Here is a 21,618-nt window from a genome sequence, read left to right as displayed (position 1 = left end):
ACTATAAGAAAAATGTTATTACCTTTGCTGTCTTTGTCAGAATGCACTCCCAGGACTTCTACTTCAATAACAAATGTTGGTTTGGTTCAAAATAATCCATAGTTATATCCAAACAGCAGCGTTTTGTTCGTGCGTTCAAGACACTATCCGAAAGGGTAAATAAGGGTGACGAGCATGGCGCAATTCGTGACAAAAAAATTCTAAATATTCCATTACCGTACTTCGAAGCATGTCAACCGCTGTTTAAAATCAATTTTTATGCCATTTTTCTCATAAAAAAGCGATAATATTCCGACCGGGAATCTGCGTTTAGGTAAACAGACGAAAGAAAATAAAGCATGGGGTCGACTCGGGCACGCGCCTAAGCCCATAGTACTCTGATCGGCCACTTGCCAAAAGCAATAATGTGTTTCAGCCAGAGGCTGCCTCGATATCGTTCAGCTTTTTCCCGGGCTCTGAGAGCCTATGGGAGCCGTAGGAAGTGTCACGTTAGAGCAAAGATCCTCAGTCTTCAATAAAAAGAGCCAAGATGAAACACAACTTGTCAGACAGGCCACTTCCTGCATGGAATCTTCTCAGGTTTTGGCCTGCCATTTGAGTTCTGTTATACTCACAGACACCATTCAAACAGTTTTAGAAACTTTAGGGTGTTTTCTATCCAAAGCCAATAATTATATGCATATTCTAGTTACTGGGCAGGAGTAGTAACCAGATTAAATCGGGTACGTTTTTTATCCGGCCGTGTCAATACTGCCCCCTAGCCCTAACAGGCTAACATCATGAGGAAGACGACTTGGAAAAGGCTGTACTGATTGAAGGCAGTGGGAATGGCAAAATGGGCTCCAACCCAGGATGGAGCTTGTGGTCCAGTCAATCACAGGATTGTGTTTTTGTAGCCAGGAAAATCCCAAAACCACTGGAACATGGGGAGATGCAATGAGGAGGAACTGTATGGTCTCACTGTGGTTACCAGAAAACCGTAATTGAATGGGCACAGTACTATGGGTGACTTCCCATAGTACAAGTGCATGTTGTAAAAGCATTACATGGTCGCTGCCATATCATTGCATAGTGCAGAAAATACACGAGAGTTCAGGGGCCTTGCTTTAACAAACGTAATTATTTTCACAGTAGTGTCCAGCAAGAGCCTCTCGGTGGATGCTGCAGTGTACCCAAGTGGCGTCGGGAGCAACTGCTTGCACGCGCGTTACCACTCCTCTATGTCTCCCTGTCATGGCTTTTGCGCCGTCAGTACAGATACCAACATGAGCAGCAGCTACGTTTGGCTACATACGGACTGTAAGTGGAAGACCCGCGAGAGACTAATGGTTAATGTGACTGGATGTTAATTATTTGACTAGGCTACCTGTATTTGACATTGTGTTGTTATTACACTGTGTCACTAGATGGTTTAATTTTATTTTTGGCTGTGAAACGAGGCTACTCAGGCGAGAAAAAAAACTGTATAGCCAAATGTATTGCCCCATTGGAAAATAAAAATGGACTGTTTGAATTTATTTTTACTTAAAAAATATATATATTATAAAAAAAAAGAAAGAAGTGAATCACATTTTTATTTGGCGTACCCCCGACTGCATTGTTCGTACCCCAGTTTGGGAATACCTGCTCTAGAAGACTGGAGAAAGCACATCTCCAGGCTTGCTGTACCTTCCTGAGCTCCTCTCCTCTCCCGGTCCCCCATGACACCATTGCTCCCTGGGACCTGGGCGTTGGTCCCCTCTGTCTGCACATCCTCCTTGATCGTTGCTCGTTCCCTTCCTTTTGAACATGTGACCCGGATGCCCCTGAAACCCAAGAGATCACAATGAAATGTCAGAATGGATAGCTGGGTGGCTGGCAGAGGGCCGGGGGTCCGGGCTCAGAGTGGGGCTCTGTCAGAGCAGAGCCAGGGCTGGCAGGCTGAGGCTCAGGCTGGGGCTCAGGGGGCATAGGGCTCATTAGCGTGTCGAGGTCAGGACCTTCAGGGACCAACCACCAGGGAGCCAGTGGATTAGAGTAATGAGGGGGATAATGGAGACAATGATGGGGATGAGAGGTTCAGCATGCTGCCTCTCCCTATCGATTCCTGGGTCTCCACCAGGCTCCAGGAAAGCCAGGAAGGAACACTCCCTAATTCTGTCTAGTTCTGATCCAGTGTGGAAGCTCAGTAGCTCAGTGGCTGGGTGCTTAGTGGAGGGCAGGGTGGAGAACAGACAGAGAGAGGGCGTGGGGGAGCTCAGAGAGAGAGAGAGGGCAGAGGGAAGAGAGAGAGAGGGCAGGGTGAAGAGAGGGAGAGGGCAGGGGGAAGTGAAGGAGAGGGCAGGGGGAATAGAGAGAGAGGGCAGGGTGAAGAGAGGGAGAGGTCAGGGGGGAGAGAGGGCGAGGGTTGAGGGAAGGGGAGAGAATTAGACAGAGAGTCATGACTCCCCCCTATCTCCCTCAGCTCAGACTCTCTAGCTGCAGTTCAGGCTGTGTAAGCGAGAGCTTCAAACCTACTGACCTTTAGAAGTAGAGTGGACTCAACTCACTCTTTGTTCAGCTGATTTTATAGCAAGTGCCTCAGACAAAAGCTCAATACACAGTGATAAAACTGATCATGCCTGATAGGGATGGCAGCTTTTACTGACTAACAGATGTGCTTGACCTGGACTGGAAATCCCAGTGAAGCAGATATTTACCTGTTTGTTTGCCCTTTTTAATTCTGTTGTCCTCTGCTTCTGTTTTTGCTGTCTCTTTTTGGTGTCTACACCAGGACTTTGTGATATAAAATGGCTTTATAAATACATTTGATTGATTGATTATCCCCTTGTCTTCTTGCAGGTTTCCAGAACAGGCCCAAGTCCCTGAAGGTGTTTGTGAACCCTACCAGCCATAAGAAAGAGGCCTATCAGATCTACAGAGACTATGTTGCACCACTGTTTCAGCTAGCAGACATCAAGGCTGATGTCACCAGTAAGTGTCCCATGAGACTGTGTGCGTGTGCGTGTGCGTGTGTGTGTATAGCAGCAGCTGTACTATTCTGGTGAGTCTAAAGTGCGTCTCACACTTAATAACAGGAGCAGTGTCTCCTCTCCTTACTGAGTAACCTGACCCATGGGAGGGGCTAGGCCCATCTGTTCATCTCCTCCCCCTCTCCTCCTACCCCTCTCCTCCCTCTTCTCACCTCTCCCCATCCTCATCTCCTCCTTTCCCCCTGCTCCTCCCCCTCCTCCTCCTCCTGTTCCTCCCCGTTCCTCTCTCCTCCTCTTCTCCTCATCCTTTTCCTCCCCTCCCCCTCTCCGCTTCCTCCTGTTCCTCTTTCCCCTCCTCCTCCTGTTCCTGTTTCTCCTTCTCCTCCTCCTCTCCTCCTCCTCCTGTTCCTCCTCCTCCCCCTCTTCCTCACCTCCTCTTCCTGTTTCTACTCCTCCTCCCCCTCCCCCTACTCCTTTCCTCCTCCTCCTCCTCCTGTCTGTGTATTGTGTATGTGCGCGTGTAAGTGCTTGTGTAAGTGCGTGCATGCTTGTGTGTGTGTGTGTGTGTGTGTGTGTGTGTGTGTGTGTGTGTGTGTGTGTGTGTGTGTGTGTGTGTGTGTGTGTGTGTGTGTGTGTGGTGTGTGTGTGTGTGTGTGTGTGTGTGTGTGTGTGTGTGCTCTAATGAATGCTACTATCTGATTCCAGAGACTTCTAAAAGCCAACTGTAATAGAATCTGGTTGTGTCCCAAATTGCACAATATTCACTATACAGTGTAATACTTTTGACCAGGGCCCTTAGGGTTCATAGAGCTCTGGTCAAAAGTAGTGCACTATGCAGGCAATAGGGTCCCATTTGGGACGCAGCCCTTCTTTCCTGAGGCTGTGTTCCCCCCGTGGGGAGGGCAGGGGATGAGTGGTCGACGAGGAGCCATTAAAACATACTTTACCTAATATAAATTAAATATCTCATTCTGGGCCCTGGCTGGAAGCTGGGAGCTGTTCTGGAGTCTACAATACACTGCAGTGGCAGTAGGGACCAACTGGGTTTGATGATGTTATAATTTCTGTTATTGATGATGTTATTACTTCAATGAATTGTGATGGCGACAAATGTGTCCGCAATTTACTTTAACAAGTGAATGATAATGTCATTTGGACAATATAATGACAGTTAGGTAGAAACAGAGAGAAATCCTGTTTTAGTAAGCATATAGTTGTAATATTTAGAATAATAGTTGCATAGAATATCTAATGCATGACTAATCATTGAATTGATGTGAATTTATGTATATGGGCCATTTCTTCTGGATAAAAAAAGCATCTCTGCATAGTCCCTGTTTTTACTGTATGTACACAACATACATCAACATCATCTTGATATGACAATACAACTGCAGTACTGGTACCAGGGAAGCAACATTCCTACAGGTCATTTTTGGCTATAGTATATTTCTTTCCGGATAGCAGGATATGTTCAAGTCCCTGTTTTTGCTGTACACTGAGTGTACAAAACATTAAGAACACCTTCCTAATGTTGAGTTGCACCCCCCCCCCCCCCCCCCCAAACCTTTTATGCCCTCAGAACTGCCTCAATTCGTCAGAGCATGGACTCTACAAGGTGTCGAAAGCATTCCACAGGGATGCTGGCCCATGTTGACTCCAATGCGTCCCACAGTTGTGTCAAGTTAGCTAGATGTCCTTTGGGTGGTGGACTGCTCTTGATACACACAGGAAACTGTTGAGCTTGAAAAACCCAGCAGCGTTGCAGTTCTTAACAGAAGCCTGTGTGCCTGGCACCTACTACCATACCCCGTTCAAATGCACTTAAATATTTTGTCTTGCCCGTTCACTCTCTGAATTGCACACATACGCAATCCATGTCTCAATTGTCTCAAGGCTGAAAATTCCGTCTTTAACCTGTCTCCTCCCCTTCATCGTCACTGATTGAGGTGGATTTAACAAGTGACATCAATAAGGGATCATAGCTTTCACCTGGGTGTTTTGTACACTCAGTGTGTAATGTCGTGTGTGTAGGTGGCAGGGAAGTCAGGCGCAGGAGAATCGAACTTGGTATAAATGGAGTAGTTTAATAGCGTTCAATAAAACTCCAAAAACCAAAGTACATAATAAATAAAAGTGGGTACAAGAACCCGTCGCGCACCAATCCATAATGCACGAGCATACAAACAAAACAATCTCTGACAAGGACATGAGGGGAAACAGAGGGTTAAATACACAACATGTAATGAATAGGATTAGAACCAGGTGTGTAGGAAGACAAGACAAAACCAATGGAAAATGAAAAATGGATCAATGATGGCTAGAAGACCGGTGACGTCGACCGCCGAGCACGGCCTGAACGAGGAGAGGCATCGACTTCGGCAGAAGTCGTGACACAGTGTATATGTCCACCTAACATTTCCATGTAACAATACAACTGCAGTGTAGGCATTGGTACCAGAGACATAGACCAGGAATGAAATATCCATGTGGTCCTTCAGATAGATTTAATTTTTTTAAAGAGAAAAAGAAGTGACTTTTATTTAATTAACTGCCTTGTTCAGGGGCAGAACGACAGATTTTTACCTTGTCAGCTCGGGGATTCGATCCAGCAACCTTTCGCTTACTGGCCCAACACTCTAACCAATATGATACACATTCTCACACAACAAATCCTCATCTGCAAGTGTCACATCCGTCATGGTGGAGCCTGTGATAGTTTTGTGTGTGTGTGTGTGTGTGTGTGTGTGTGTGTGTGTGTGATGGGTGTGTGTGTGTGTGTGTGTGTGTGTGTGTGTGTGTGTGTGTGTGTGTGTGATGGGTGGGTACAGCTGGGACTAACCTGCTCCGACAGAGAGGAGGTGCCCCAGAAATGCTAAGTGGGGCAAGGCCATGTAACGCCATCTGTGGTATAGAACCCCGTTCCCCCATATTCCTTGGCATCTTCCTTTGTGGGTGTGTGTGTCGGGTGGGGGGTGAGGTGGGGGAGGGGTGGGGGGTGATTGTATCTGTATGTGTGTTAAGGACAGCGATGCAGAGTGACAGTTACCTAGTCTCTGGAGAACTGGGTGGGGATACGGGTGCTCCTCTCCCTGGCGTGCCACCCGCTATCCTTCCTGTCTCCCCCACACCCCCACTGTGGATATGCCCACATCCCAAATGTCCAATGTATCAACTCGCTCCAGTGCTGTTGTACATCATAGTAGTCTCACTGTGTCCCTCGGATGTCCTTCCCCCCCGGAAGTTTGACCTCTTTCTGCCTGAAAAAACAGATTTAGGATTTAGAATAACACACCAACTACACATGTTATTACAAAATAATGAACATCAGTGTTGCAAAGGATTTAAAATATCCACACCAACTACACATGTTATAACAAAATAATGAACACGAGTAGTGGCGTTACTGACCTTGTTTTGCATAAGTGAGAGAAGCATTAACACTCTGGAGGCAGCCTCTTTGCATTGCTTCTCTTTTCTTCATACAAAATGCAAACAGCATGCAAGTATAAATTGTACTTTACAGCCACCCCCATATGTTCATCAGCCATGTGCCAAATGAACATTGGATAGAGATACTAAAAGCCATGTTTTTGTGCCAGCCCAGCCCTCTGATTTCATCTTTCATTCACTAACACATTTATTTATGTTCTCTTGTCTTTCTCTCTTCACAGTCACTGAAAGAAAAGGGGCACGCTTTATCCATTCTGTGCAGAATCTAACTTGGATGAATATGATGGGTAGGTTTGCTTGCCACACTATCTGTTAGATGGTCCATATAAATCCTCTCCATAAAATATCAGACAGAAAGAAAACCAACCAATACACTGATCTGAGCCAGTGCTCCCAGTACGGGAATGCAGCTGCAGCAGACTGATACATCTAATCTCATCTAAGGCAATTAATAAAGCCAATCACTTTATTCATTTTTTTTATTCAGGGGTTAGGTAGGTAAATAAAAACACAACATTGATATGGAGTTGAGTAATCAGCATGGTGAGATTCCAATGAATACAAGGTATTATACTGGGCAGTGATGTGAGGGTGGAGCGATGAGGGTGGAGGGATGGGGATGGAGGGATGAGGGTGGAGGGATGGGGATGGAGGGATGAGGGTGGAGGAATGGGGATGGAGGGATGAGGGTGGAGGGATGAGGGTGGAGGGATGGGGATGGAGGGATGGGGATGGATGATGGCACAGAGTCAAAGTCAGATGAGGAAGTAATCCCATGTCTGTGGTACGGTCTGTTTTGTTTATCCTCTTAAAGTGGCATTTACAGTAGCTGTAATAAAAAGTTAGAGAGAGATAGAAGGAGAGAGAGAGATAGAAGGAGAGCAAGAGAGAAAAGGAGAGAGAGAGGAGTGAGAGAGTAGAGAGAGAGACGGTGAGGGAAGGGAGAGTCCAGGTTTAAAAAAATTAGTGATAATACTATGATTAGAACAGTGTGCCGGGGGACCAAGTCGACCCAGCCGAGGCAGTCTCCTTTAAAGGAGTGTGTGGGTGTGTGTCCTCTCCAGTGTGGGCACGGCAGGTGGCACTTTAATTACTTGTTCTGGAAGCAGTGATGAAGTACCTTCCATCCAGCAGACTGCTGGTGTGTGCGTGTGTGTGTGTGCGTTCTCTCCCTGTCCGTGTGTGTGCATGTGTGTGAGTGTGTTTTTACACCACACTGCCACACCATAGCTCCCATGTGTCTGCATTATAGTCACAATTAGATCCTCTTAGGTAGCTCCGGACTCCTGTTAAACCAGGATTGCTGCATTGGTGTCGCTTAGCAGATCAGCACAGACTAGTCTACACCACAACCTCACACTTAGGAGGGGTAGGGGAGAGAAGGGTAGGGTGCAGGGTGGGGAAGGAGGAGGAGGGAGGTAGAGGCAGGAAGAAGATGTAGGGGCGGGAGGTAGACAGGGGTGGGAGGTAGGCAGTGGTGGGAGGTAAGCAGGGGTGGGAGGTAGGCAGGAGAGGGAGAACGGAAAGACGGAGGGATGTCTGGCTCATGCTCTGCTAGGCAGGTCTGATATGAGGGACAGATGGAGCAGGTGTGAAGGGTGACTGGTGGAAAAGCTGAGCTCATGATCCTTCTGTCCTGCTCTCACAACCTCATTACTGTGGCCCACATATATTAGACACATTACGACACGTATACACAAGCAATATCTCAATGAATATCTCAAGATTTCTTACATGATAAGAACAAATGTGTATTGTGTACTGTAGGTTGTATTGTTTGGATGTATGGTTGACGTTAAGAGTCAGACATATGTTATGCTCCTCTTATCAAAATTAAATATTCTGTTTGCATGGCAAAATCACTGGGTAAGTCCCTGAAGATTCAAGCTAAGCTACTTAACCCAACATAGCCTTGTTCGGTTGTTTGCAGACCAGGATCATCATTAAGCAGGGAAGCTGTGGTATTACTAATACAAGTGTCATGCAATGTCTAATTGATTTGCAATATCCCCAAACTATTCGGAGACAGGCTTCATAACATGCACTTCAATCAGAGTCAGAACCTGATTGTACAGGATTCACACAAGGCTTATTTCATACAACATCTGTAAGTTTTAGATGTCCGTCTCTATGGAGCTCTTTTTTACTTTGGTTAGATAGGAATTGTGTCTAGCTATATAGGAAGCTTTCACAGACTGTGTGGAAGACGTACAGTATATTCCCCATAGAGGATGAGGTTTTCTAGAGTAGTCCGCTTAAGGAGAGGCTTTCCGTGTGGAAGACATATTCCCAATAGAGTATGTGGTGTTATAGATTCAAGGTCCTTCGCAATGGTCTGATTCTAGATCATTTCCTCTTTGTCTTGTCAACACCAGCTTAATTAACCCCAGAAGACTGAGAAGTGGTGCGAAGGCATAAAACGCTAATCACGTATGTCTTCATTAATAGATCATAACTCATTAATCTCTGCTTTTAAGGAAAAAAGTATATTTTTTACCACTGTTTTTCCAGGAAGTCATGCAGGGTGTGACAGCATGACAGCCTCAGTCCCTGTTACATGGGTGGTAACCCAAATGGCACACTATTTTCTTAACAGTGCTCTACTTTTGACCGGGGCCCGTAAGGCTCTGGTTGAAAGTAGTGCACTATAAATGGAATAGGGTGCCATTTGGGACACAACCATGGAATCGTGGCGTGTGTAACACAATAGGAATGTCAGACACTACTGTAGGCTGTTGCGATGTGTGTAATTATTTCCAGATCTCACATTAGTGTTAATTATCAGCTCCTCAAATTAAAACATTGTATTAACAGAGCTTTACTGCCTTTTACCGATTTTATTACTGCCTTCCTGCTTGGGGGGGTGGATAGGAGATGAGAGGTAGTTTAGTGGAGAGCCTGTGTTCTTTAATAGAGGGATGTATTGCCAGTGTATCACCAAGCAATGACAGAACATTAGGCAGAGCGTAGAGGAGAATGATATGTCATTACACATCTTTGGAACACGATGAGAACTTGAGGTCAAAGCCTGGCTCCTATCTAATGCCTCAGCTATATAACCTGTATATAACCTGAGTCTGTCATACACTGTGAGGTGGGCCTCATCGGCTCAGGATATGACAGACGAATTCCTTGCTGCTGATTAATAATGTTTTCAGTGAGTGAAACATATAAACACTGAATCTAATAATCAGTTCAAGGAATCTTAGAATTTTGACCACATTTAGTGCTGACATTTAGGTACAAATTGCTTTGTTTTGTTACCACTGCTAGGTAAACTACAGCTCAATATCAAAACCTTAGTAACAGGCATGTCATCCAATGGGAGGGGCCAATAAAATAGCATAAAATAATTTTACACAATATAATCACCCTTTAATTACAACCAGCCATGGATTGGAGGCTAAACTAATCTTTTTAGGAGCAGTAATATAAGGTCTTGTTCAAAAGCATTTCTGAAATGAACTGTAATAAGCTTTCATCAGTGTACATGTATTAGTAATGTGCTTATTGGAGCTTAATAGGCTCAGGCTTACAGATTTGAACAAATTCCTGGAAAATGCTGCATCCATGACATAATCTGACTATTCAATACTTTAATGGGAATTATAATTTCAATTAATTGAAATGGATTCGACTTATATACTAAACAGGTCTAGGTCAACCAGCGCTGTAGTAATGATGAGTGTAGAGAGTAGGCCTGTGTGTGTGTGTGTGTGTGTGTGTGTGTGTGTGTGTGTGTGTGTGTGTGTGTGTGTGTGTGTGTGTGCGTTCTTGCATGTGTACCCACCTGTCTGTCTGGCCCTGACCTGTATTACAGACATGTTCTCTGTTCAGTCAGGTGATTAATATGATTGATTTATCTTGCTATGTCAGTATGTCATGTTTACCTCAGCTACGTAGGCTGAGAGGAGGAAATCCTTACTCAGGCATTTACCCTGAGCTGCATTGAAGTTCACTGTTTCATGCTCTGTGTGTGTGTGTGTGTAACGTTGTATTTTATCCTTCAGGGTGGTGTGTGTCAGCGTCGACAACTCGTGGCCGATTTATGCGTGTGCTGTATCTCATACATGTGTGTTTTCTCCAGGGTTGTGGCTGTCGATGGGGACGGCTCGGTGGCCAAGGTGGCCCATGGGTTGTTGCTGCAGGCCCAGATGGAGTCAGGCAGGGACACCGACTCCATGTTCACGCCTGTCCAAGCATCAATTCCTCTAGGGCTAATACCAGCAGGTGAAGAGCAATGGTGGCAGCGCACACACACACAACAACAAACACACGCACACACACACACACACGCACATGCGCAGGCACACACTCATGCACACACAAGCAGACACACACACTCCAGCAGATGAGGAGCAAGGATGGCTTGACCTCTCTGTTCTGCAGCTGTTCTCAATCCTCACCCAATATTTAGAACAGCTTATCTCCGGGTGATGAGAGGACCATGTAGTTTATGAAGTGTACATCCGCTAATGGAACACCATGTTGGTTTGAATGGTTTTAGCTTGTATGCTATTACACACCATCAGTCCATAAAGGTCATGTGGTTATAAATGTTTTCTTGAAGCATAGCAGAGGCTTCTCAAATTTGAGCATTGTGAAATTGTGTTAATAGAGCAAAGTGATTTCTTAGCCAATCAAAACATATATTTTGTAACTAGGCAAGTCAGTTAAGAACAAATTGTTATTTGCAATGACAGCCTAGGAACAGTGGGTTAACTGCCTTGTTCAGGAGGAGAACGATAGATTTTTACCTTGTCAGCTCAGGGATTCCATCTAGCAACCTTTTGGTTACTGGCTCAACGCTCTAGCCACTAGGCTACCTGCCACCCCATGATTCAGGACCATGTAATTGACAAACATCACAATATTGTCCAATGTCAATGACATTTCCATAGAGGGAGTTATTTACTTCTCCATTGAAAACAAACTGGTTGTTCAAGCAAGTGTATCAATTTCAACTTGGTTGAATTGCAATTTGGTTTGATTGCACTGGGAGCGAATTGCCTTGTATTTGAGACGGAACCACAATTATACTTTTGCTATTCCACTTTAAAATTGTGAAAATTTGCTGTCCATCAACCATTGAACATGCATGTGGCTCAGACATTGGCTGAGTGTATGCCTCATGCAGTAGATGATGGTTATAGAGCAGGCAGGTCACCCCGTGATACAAATCAGTATTCGTCATCCATCCATGTTTGAGGACGTCGGGAGATGACGTGGAAACCGGCCACTAGGGTTTTGGTTTTGCTGGGGTGTTGTGGATGGGGATGGTAGATGGTGTAAGCATCTGATTCCAAAAGTTGCATGTACGAATCCAGCGATATCAAGTTGTTTTTGACATTTTGGTTTTAAGCCTATCCAAAACCTAAGAAACTAGTTGTACCCCTTGACTTATTCCACATTTTGTTGTGTTACAGCCTGAATTCAAAATGGATTAAAAAAAAAAGAATTCTCACCCATCAACCCACAATACCCCATAATGAAAAAGTGAAAACATGTTTTTAACATTTTTTGCAAATGTATTGAAAATTCATTACAGAAATATGTCATAAGTATTCACACCCCCAAGTCAATACTTTGTAGAAGCACCTTTAATAGCAATTACAGCTGTGAGTCTTTCTGGGTAAGTCTAAGAGCTTTCCACACCTGGATTGTGTAACATTTGCCCATTAATCTTTTCCAAATTCTTCAAGCTTTGTCAAGTTGGTTGTTGATCATTGCTAGACAACCGTTGTCAGGTCTTACCATAGATTTTCAAGCAGATTTAATTCAAAACTGTAACTCGGCCACTAATGTATTATATATATATATTTTTTAATAAAAAATTTTACACCAATAGGTGCCCTTATTTGCTAGGCATTGGAAAACCTCCCTGGTCTTTGTGGTTGAATCTGTGTTTGAAATGCACTGCTCGACTGAGGGACCTTACAGGTAATGAATTGTATGTGTGGGGTACAGAGATGAGCTAGTCATAAATAAATCATGTTAAACATTATTATTGCACACAGAGTGAGTCCATGCAACGCATTATGTGACTTCTTAAGCAAATTCTTACTCATGAACTGTTTTAGGCTTGCCATAACAAACGGGTTGAATACTCATTGACTCAAGACATTTCAGCTTTTATTTTGCAATTAATTTGGAAAAATTTGGAAAAACATATTTCCACGTTTACATTATGGGGTATTGTGTGTAGGTCGGGGACCCAAAAAATCTCAATTTTATCTATTTTAAATTCAGGCTGTAACACCACAAAATGTGTAAAAAGTCAAGGGGTGTGAATACTTTCTGAAGCAACTTTATGTGACAAAACAAGCAAGTATAGTGTAGAGAATCATTGTACCATCTAAACCGCTGTGAAATATATTTTTCATAACCCCAAATATTGTATTTTCAGCTGTTTGAAGTTGGTGTACAAAACCGAAAGTAAAAGAGGCAGAAAATAAAACATACAAACAGCGCACATAAAATAGATCTACCACTTCTTACACTTGCTTTCAATGAGAATGACAGATCTATAACTCACATTTCTATGTGAGTTTGGTCGGGTCGCCCAAAAAGTTACATATTGCAACTTTAACACTTCGAAATTTGACGTTTGCAACAACTTCGAAATTTGACATTTAAGAAACATGGATGAACGTCTAATTCTGATGTGAGACTGTGAGATCTTGTAGTACAGAGAGCTCATCACTCCAATAATTTGTGGAATAAACCCTCATAGCCACACATACACACACACACACACTCACGCATCATGAGTGGCCCTACACACCACAGCCGACAGCGAGGGTATCAACAACGCTGCCATGGGCCAGTCCGGCTTTTTGGGCCAACAGTTTGACCTTCACGTGTCATTCTAGGCTGTGGTGGTGGGTGGTAAAATGGAGTGCTGTTGTTAGCAGCCACTCTGCACTCACTGCAAATTGGTCGCTCAGAGGTCACTGTTTCTCTTCATTAGTGGGTGTTCTCAAGGGAGTATTTGTGAACAGTTTCTTGTCACAAAGAGGAGAGAGAGGAGAGATAGGCACCGCTGTACCATGACTATGTCACTCCTGAGACTGAAGGAGGGATGCTATCATGTCTCCTTTGTTGAAGGAAATAATAAATAAACTCCACAGTTTATCAAAATGGCACCATTTGAATTTAGAAAATAGTTGGAATTAGGGTACTGTCAAAGTAAACCATTATATTCATAGTCTCAATAATATCCATATTTATTATATATCTTACAGTTTTTTCATTTAATGAATTTATTTGTCTGCTGAGATTTAAAAATTGAGCTAAGGGCGGCAGTCTAGCGGTTAGAGCATTGGGCCAGTAACCGAAAGGTTGCTGGTTTGAATACCTCAGCCGGCAAAGAGAAAAATCTGTAGATGTGTCCTTGAGCAAGGCTCTTTGCTCCATGAGTGCTGTACTACTATAGCTGTACTACTACTTGAGTGGATGGTCAGGGGGCCGGAACATAATGTAACGAGGGTCGTCTAAAGGAGACCAAGGCGCAGCATGTAGAGTGCTCATATTTACTTTTAATGAATATATTTTTGAACAAAACAGCAAAACGACCGACAGTTCCGTCAGGTGAAATACACTAAACAGAAAACAACTACCCACAAAACCCAGGAAGAAAAAAACCCTACTTAAATATGATCTCTAATCAGAGGCAACGAGTATCAGCTGCCTCCAATTAGAGATCAACCCAAACAATCCCAAAATAGAAATAAAAAACTAGAACTAAAACATAGAAATAGAAAACATAGAACCCAAAAACACCCCCTGTCACGCCCTGACCTACTCTACTATAGAAAATGTCATCTTACTAGGGTCAGGACGTGACACATAATTACAAATAATTTGTACACTGCAAATTGGCTGCAAAAAGCTCTAACATATATAATATTTGACTAAAACATAATCATTTCAAACCTTGCTTACATTTGTATACAATCACATACATCTCTCTATTACACGTGGGAATACTTTGGAACAGATTTACAAAATTAAAATCACTTGGAGCTGATTTGCTGGTGTTTTTACAGTATATTAAGTCCAACAATGAAAGCAATTATAAAAAAAACAAACAACTGTATTTATTTTTTGCAATCAAAAAACTCAGGGGCCAAATAAAATCCCCTGCGGTCCAAATTCGTCCCACGGGCTGCCAGTTGGGGTAGGCTGCTGTAAAACAATTAATTTCACTTTATATTTATAAAAATTAAAATAACAAATTGTTCATTTTTTACTAAGAGGACTACAAATACATTTTTGTATCTTCAAAATATGGGCTACCTAATGCGTTGTGCATGCTAATCAAGCTAGCATTTCTACATACTAGCCTATTATACACCCAATTGGTGCAGTGTATGTGACAATACATTTTTTTTATTTTTTTTTAAACAGCTGTTTTGTATGTATAGCATAGAAGCTCCGGAATTCTAATTAATTTGACTGGTTTAAAGGGTTTCAGGGGGACTGTTAATTTCTTTGAAATTCCATTGTTGGTGCCGTTAGTTTCCACTTCCTGAGTCTCTCCTTAGTCTCCCATCTCTATCTCTCTCTCTCTCTCTCCTCTCTTTCTCTCCCTCCTCTCTCTCTATCTATCCCCCCTCTCTCCCTCTCTCTCTCTCTCTCTGTCATGCTTGACTAGACTAGCGAGTCATTGCATCCAATTCATCTGCCGGCCCGGATAGGGGCGGGGAGACATTAATGAGATTATGAATATTCATGATGTCTGCTTAATTAAGTTAATTGTTCTGCAGAAGTGCCTCACACACTTCCAAGGACATTTTTTTCTCTCTCTCTCTCTCTCTCTCTCTCTCTCTCTCGCTCTCTCAATTCAATTCAATTTAAGGGTTTTATTGGCATGGGAACATATGTTAACTTTGCCAAAGCAAGTGAAGTAGATAATAAACAAAAGTGAAATAAACAATAAAATGAACAGTAAATATTACATTCACAAAAGTTCCATAAGAATAAAGACATTTCAAATGTCAAATTATGTGCAAATAGTTAAAGTAGAAAAGGGAAAATAAATAAACATAAATATGGGTTGTATTTACAATGGTGTTTGTTCTTCACTGGGTTGCCTTTTTCTTGCGGCAACAGGTCACAAATCTTGCAGCTGTGATGGCACACTGTGGTATTTCACCCAATAGATATGGGAGTTTATCAAAATTGCGTTTGTTTTCGAATTCTTTGTGAATCTGTGTAATCTGAGGAAAATATGTGTCTCATATGGTTATACATTTGGCAGGAGGTTAGGAAGTGCAGCTCAGTTTCCACCTCATTTTGTGGGCAGTGTGCGCATAGCCTGTCTTCTTTTGAGAATCAGATCTGCCTACGGTTGCCTTTCTCAGTAGCAAGGCTATGCTCACTGAGTCTGTACATAATTAAAGCGTTCCTTAAGTTTGGGTTAGTCATAGTGGTCAGGTATTCTGCCACTGTGTACTCTCTGTTTAGGGTCTCTCTCTCTCTCTCTCTCTCTCTCTCTCTCTCTCTCTCTCTCTCTCTCTCTCTCTCTCTCTAGCTCTGTCTCTATGTCTCTGTCTCTCTCTTTTCCTTCTCTGTCTATCTTCCTCCCCTCCTCCTGCATGTTAGCTCTCTTCATCCGTCATGCTGTTGTATGTATGAGGAAGTGTGTGTGCCTTTTGGGAAGGGGAAATTAACGAGGGTGAATTATGGAATTACAGTCGCTGTTGATAATATGAGCACCACACACAACAATGGCTAGGAACAATAGATGTGAACACAACTGATGATGGAAAACACTACATTATCATCTACACTAGTTCCGTTGTAGTATTAGGGAAATCTCATGTGGTATTTATCTGCACTGTAGATACATTGGATTATAAGGGACAAAAGCATTCCATGCAATGGAGTAAAGAATATATGAATCACACTATGCAAATGATTAGTTAATATGCATAATATGCCATTACAATGCTTACGCCTAAGCATCTAAACATTTTGAAATGTCTTAGTCCAATCAATACATTGAATGAATAACTGTAGCAATGAAGATCTAGATCACTATAAAACAAATCGTATCATTGGGAACAACTTTGTTACAGTAACAGTGTAATCGTAGCAGTGAACTGGAAGGTCAGAGGTCAGCACTATATAATATCTATTGGTGGCCAAGCTGTCTGAGTATCACCCGTGTATTCCGCGCTCTGCGCTGTCGAGGCCTCTACCACATTTCATAGGAGAGGAGGAACAAGTCAATCCCTCACCCAGCCACTCAAGCCACTCAAGCCACTCACTCACTCACTCACTCACTCACTCACTCACTCACTCACTCACTCACTCACTCACTCACTCACTCACTCACTCACTCACTCACTCACTCACTCACTCACTCACTCACTCACTCACTCACTCACCCAGCCACTCACCCACCCAGCCTGTCCTATCTGTCTGTACTGTACTCCTTTACAGACATCAGTTCTCATATCCTGTTAATCTGAGCAAACAACATGGCAGATAGCAGCTTGAAAGGAAATGCCTACTCACCTAGTGACAGAGACAACCTGCTCTCACCTTCTCTCTCTGCTATCTCTCTGCTATCTCTCTCTCCATATCTTTCTCTCTCTCTCTCTCTCTCTCTCTCTCTCTCTCTCTCTCTCTCTCTCTCCCGCTATCTCTCTCTCCATATCTTTCCTCTCTCTCTCCTCTCTCTCCCTACTCTCTCTCTCTCTCTGTCTCTCTCTCTCTCTCCTACTCTCTCTCTCTCTGTTCTGTGTGTTTGTCTCTGTCTATAATCAGTACAAACACACTGACACCTGTTCTATCCCGTCCACCACTGCCAGCAAGGTAAACTCAGCCTAATTGGCACCAGACAATATTAAGTTTAATTAATAAATTATTAACCCTAGCTACCTCATCTACAAATAGTAGGATACATTGTGTTTGCATAAGGTTTCTTGTCTTTTGTGTCATTGAGAATCGTGATAGCTTGCTACATTCATATGGCTTACTTCTGCAATTATGAAGCTCAGTCATAGGTTTGGTAAATAGGAGAATTGATAGGAGAATGAGTGAATGTAAATAGTAGAAATACCTGGATGGTGTAAACATTTCCCCTTTGAGAACTACTTATTGTTTGACGACAATATCATGTGTATGGCATTCCACTGATGTTGTTCTGCATCTCCTTTTCTCCAGGCTTCACTGACACGGTGACGTGTTCTGTCCGTGGCATATGGCACCTTGTTACCACTGCAATGCACATCATCATGGGTACGTTCTCATGTTCTCCTGTATTATCCCATTTAAGATGTAGACATCACTACAATGCTATTGATAATAGAGCTGCTTCATAACACAGAGACCTTGAGCAATGGAACAGGGATCTAATACAGCTCAAATATCCACTGAGTGGATTAATATGTAAATGGTATGCATATTTACTTTACAATTCCACCAAGTTGTGTGTCTGCGTGCGTGTGCGATCCTCACATAAGGTATGGGTTTCAGTATTATATGGTGCTCCTTCGCCACAATAGAATGGTTGGTGAGGAACTAGTGGTTGGCGCAATCTGGTCCTTAATTAGCTCCATCGCTGCAATTGAGGGATGTGGGAGGCCCTGAGCAAAGCTGCTGGTATTGTCTTCTGACTACTAGATCTGGTTAACAGGCCCCCTGGAAGAATGAACAGTCCCTGGAGAACAAGGGGGAAGGGCTGTCATCCTGTCCCTCACCCGTTCTCTGTTTTTTTCTCACGGAGTAGATAGGGCTTTCTCACACTCGCTGAGGCTCTTGTGACAGACTCTTAACATAAATGTTATCAATTCTAGTAGCTGGTTTGGGCAGGTGTTATTTGGTTCTGGTGTTCGGAGATTACAAACCTTACCATACGTCTGTCTGTCTGTCTGTCTGTCTGTCTGTCTGTCTGTCTGTCTGTCTGTCTGTCTGTCTGTCTGTCTGTCTGTCTGTCTGTCTGTCTGTCTGTCTGTCTGTCTGTCTGTCTGTCTGTCTGTCTGTCTGTCTGTCTGTCTGTCTGTCTGTCTGTCTGTCTGTCTGTCTGTCTGTCTGTCTGTCTGTCTGTCTGTCGCGCGCGCGCGGAGGTTTGAAGTTCCTGGTAGTGAATTGTCTGTTGTGTTGGCGGTGCTGTGTGAGCTTCTCCCAATTTAGGTTGACAGACAAGAGGATTGGGCTGTGAAGAGATAAGAGACAATAGCAGGGTTTACTGGAAACATGCCACACAAAATATAGTTTCTAGATTGAATGCCCTCTTTTCGTGGACATTCAAACAATATGTTTATTGCATTAGCTGTATCCCTGTTATAAATGCAGTATAATGTATAGTAAAATCAGTTAGAAATGTTATGAAAAAATAGCAACTCTGCGATGGTGTTGACAGAGAGGGCTGCCTCGCTTCTAATCCTTAGGAAACGTTGCAGTAAATAGTTTTTTATGTGTTTTTTCTTACTTTGTTAGCCCAGAAAATCTTAAGTGCCATTACATACAGCCGGGAAGAACTATTGGATATCAGAGCGGTATTACAGTTTTTCTCAGTCGCTTTGGTTCATTTTTCACATCATCCCTAACATGTGCAAAATAATAAGTGCATTTCTCAGAACAATTTGTACAAACTGCAATATACAATAGATGTGTTTCTAAAGCTAGTCAGTCACTAAAAATCCTTAGTACATCTCTCAAAAGTAAATATTCATGTCAATGATCATGTCAGTGTCATCAGAATGATAAGTCATTGAGTTATTGTTCACGAACAAGGTCGTCAAAATGTTTAGGCATGTTGTCAATGGAACTGTGTACTTTGACAGTATTACCTGATGTAAACTTAGGCTACAGTTTGGATGACAGTTACTGTATTGAAAATGCACAAGGCTGCACTTCTATGGCATATATTAATTTCAACAGTACTATTTACATATTACTGTATGTGGGTTATTGATTGAAAGAGACTGGACAACCAGAGGGGCACAAAGGAAGAAAAACTAAATTAGAAAGAAACACAGGAAACCACCCCTAAAGCACAACTTTGCCTGCAGCACTGTTCTAGTGCTGTCTCTACACATCCAGACGTTCCTGTCTGTCGGCCCACATATTCTCATCCACATCACACCGGATATTTTCCCTTCCAATGCAACGTGGAAAGAATATTTTGGAATGCCTTATCCATCCTCTGCAGGCGTCTACTGTGATGTCCTCACATGCTGCATCCATTGCAGCCAGCAGGGTCATCTGTGTGTGTGGCTGACGATCGTACACCTTCCACCTCCATGCTGAAAAGAACTCCTCAACTGGGTTAAGGAATGGTGAATAAGGTGGGAGGAATTCTATGAGCATCCTCGGGTGTGTCACAAACCATTGCCTTATGATGTTTGATCGATGGAAACTCACATTATCACAAATGACTACATACTTTGGCAAATCCTCTCTAAACAGACCCCTCTCATCATCAGGGATGAGAGCCCTGTAGAGAGTCTCTAAAAAGTTGAGTAGATGCTGGGTGTTGTATGGCCCTATAAGGGGGATATGGGTTAGGACACCATGCTCCGAAATAGCAGCACACATGGTGATATTTCCTCCCCGTTGGCCTGGCAAATCCACAGTAGCTCTGTGACCGATGATATTCCCACCCCGCCTTCTGCATTTGGTCAGGTTGAAGCCAGCCTCATCCACGTATACAAAGTTGTGAGAGGGTTCACTTGATTCCAACTCCATTATACACTATATCCCAGAACACACAGTTGAATTTGTTTTGGTAAGGAAGAGTGACATAAAATGTACATATATTGCATGTTCCTTCCACAGCAATGGAAATGTGTGCAGTTTATGCTTACTGTACTATGTATCACTATAAAATGTTACTGTAAAGTAGTTACAAAGATATATGTTTTACCTGTACATACTGGTACCATAGCTCCTTAACTCTGTCCTCATTCCTTTGGAATGGTACACGGTACAGCTGTTTCATACTCATCTGGTTTCTATGGTTGAGATGCTAACCGTATGGATGTTTTCAAAGACATCGTTGTCTTCTATAATGGTCCTTTGTATTTCCCTGAGTCTCATGGCATTGTTTGCTCGGACCATGGTGCAAATAGCCTCCTCCTGTTGAGGTGTGAAAAGGCGTCCTCTGCCACCGGTTTGAGGTAATCTTGCAGTCCTATGAGGGGAAAAATGCAGTGATGCATCGCACACTTTCACATAGACAAAAACTATGCGAACACACATTTTACTGTAAAACATACAGGTGGGTGCATGTAAGGGGCAGTATGTATCTGTATAGAGTATATTTCTGTATGCTGTGAAATACAAGTGGACTACTGTAATATGAAGCATTGTAGGAAGTATACAGTATACTGCTTATATACAGTAACTGTGCACTGTACATTGGTGGACATACCTGTTCTCTCTTTGAAACGTTTGAACTATTGAGGACACGGTTGATCTCCCAATATTCGGCTGTACTCTTCGACCCGCCTCAGCCATTGTAAGGCCATGATTGACAACATGGTCTACAATAGTGGCCCTTATGTCATCAGATATGCGCCTATGTCCTCTTCTGCCTCTTCCTCTGTTTTGCCTTCCACCACGCATCCTTGCTCCTCTTCTTCCTCCTCTTGGCTGTTGACCCTGTTAGTTTCCTGGTCCATCCATTATTGGAAAATTGCAACTCTGTGTTGTGGTCTGTCTATATATGCTTGCCAATTGATTCTTCATGAGATGCACCTTTGAGCAATTTAGACAACTGGTTGATTGTTGGTTGAACTAACACTTTACATTCCTTCATGAGTGAGGGTCAATTTCACTAGCACCATTCATCAATTCACGTTTTTGTTCAAAAGGTCTAATAGAAATGTGTAAAACTATGCTTGACAGTTTATGACAAATAGTTCAACAATTTTGCATGTAATGGCTTATGCAAGGAACTAATGCCTAGATGTTTTGAGGGGTAAGACTATTCAACAGAGACCCATCTACTATATTTTGATCAACATGACATGAGCAATTGAAAATGTGGAAAAAAGCTGACACTTGTACATTATCAATTGCAATATGTACAAAAGCAATTGCAATTTGTTCAAAGGAATAAGAAATTGCTTTAATGATGTGCACAAGTGACTAGTTGATTTGGAATTTGTACAAGTAGTATCAAGAATGGCACTTTTGATCTAAGAAATGCACCAAAGTGACTGAGAAAAACTGTACTACGACCAGGAATATGACTTTC

At 42.9% G+C, this 21,618-nt stretch overlaps 1 protein-coding gene across 1 annotated transcript in view; it reads left to right on the top strand.

Annotated features, from left to right (window-relative positions):
• LOC106586405 (ceramide kinase-like protein) overlaps positions 1-21,618 on the top strand; it is a 44,731-nt gene that overhangs the window by 1,625 nt on the left and 21,488 nt on the right. Inside the window, exons 2-3 of the mRNA XM_082969229.1 lie at positions 2,821-2,971; positions 10,492-10,634. Of these exons, the coding sequence (XP_082825355.1) occupies positions 2,821-2,971; positions 10,492-10,634 (294 nt within the window). The remainder of the gene's footprint in view (positions 1-2,820; positions 2,972-10,491; positions 10,635-21,618) is intronic.

This window comes from Salmo salar, chromosome 25 (assembly GCF_965601325.2).
Source record: "Salmo salar chromosome 25, fSalSal1, whole genome shotgun sequence".
NCBI classification, from domain to species: Eukaryota; Metazoa; Chordata; class Actinopteri; order Salmoniformes; family Salmonidae; genus Salmo; species Salmo salar.
This window is presented reverse-complemented; position numbering and strand designations above follow the sequence as displayed.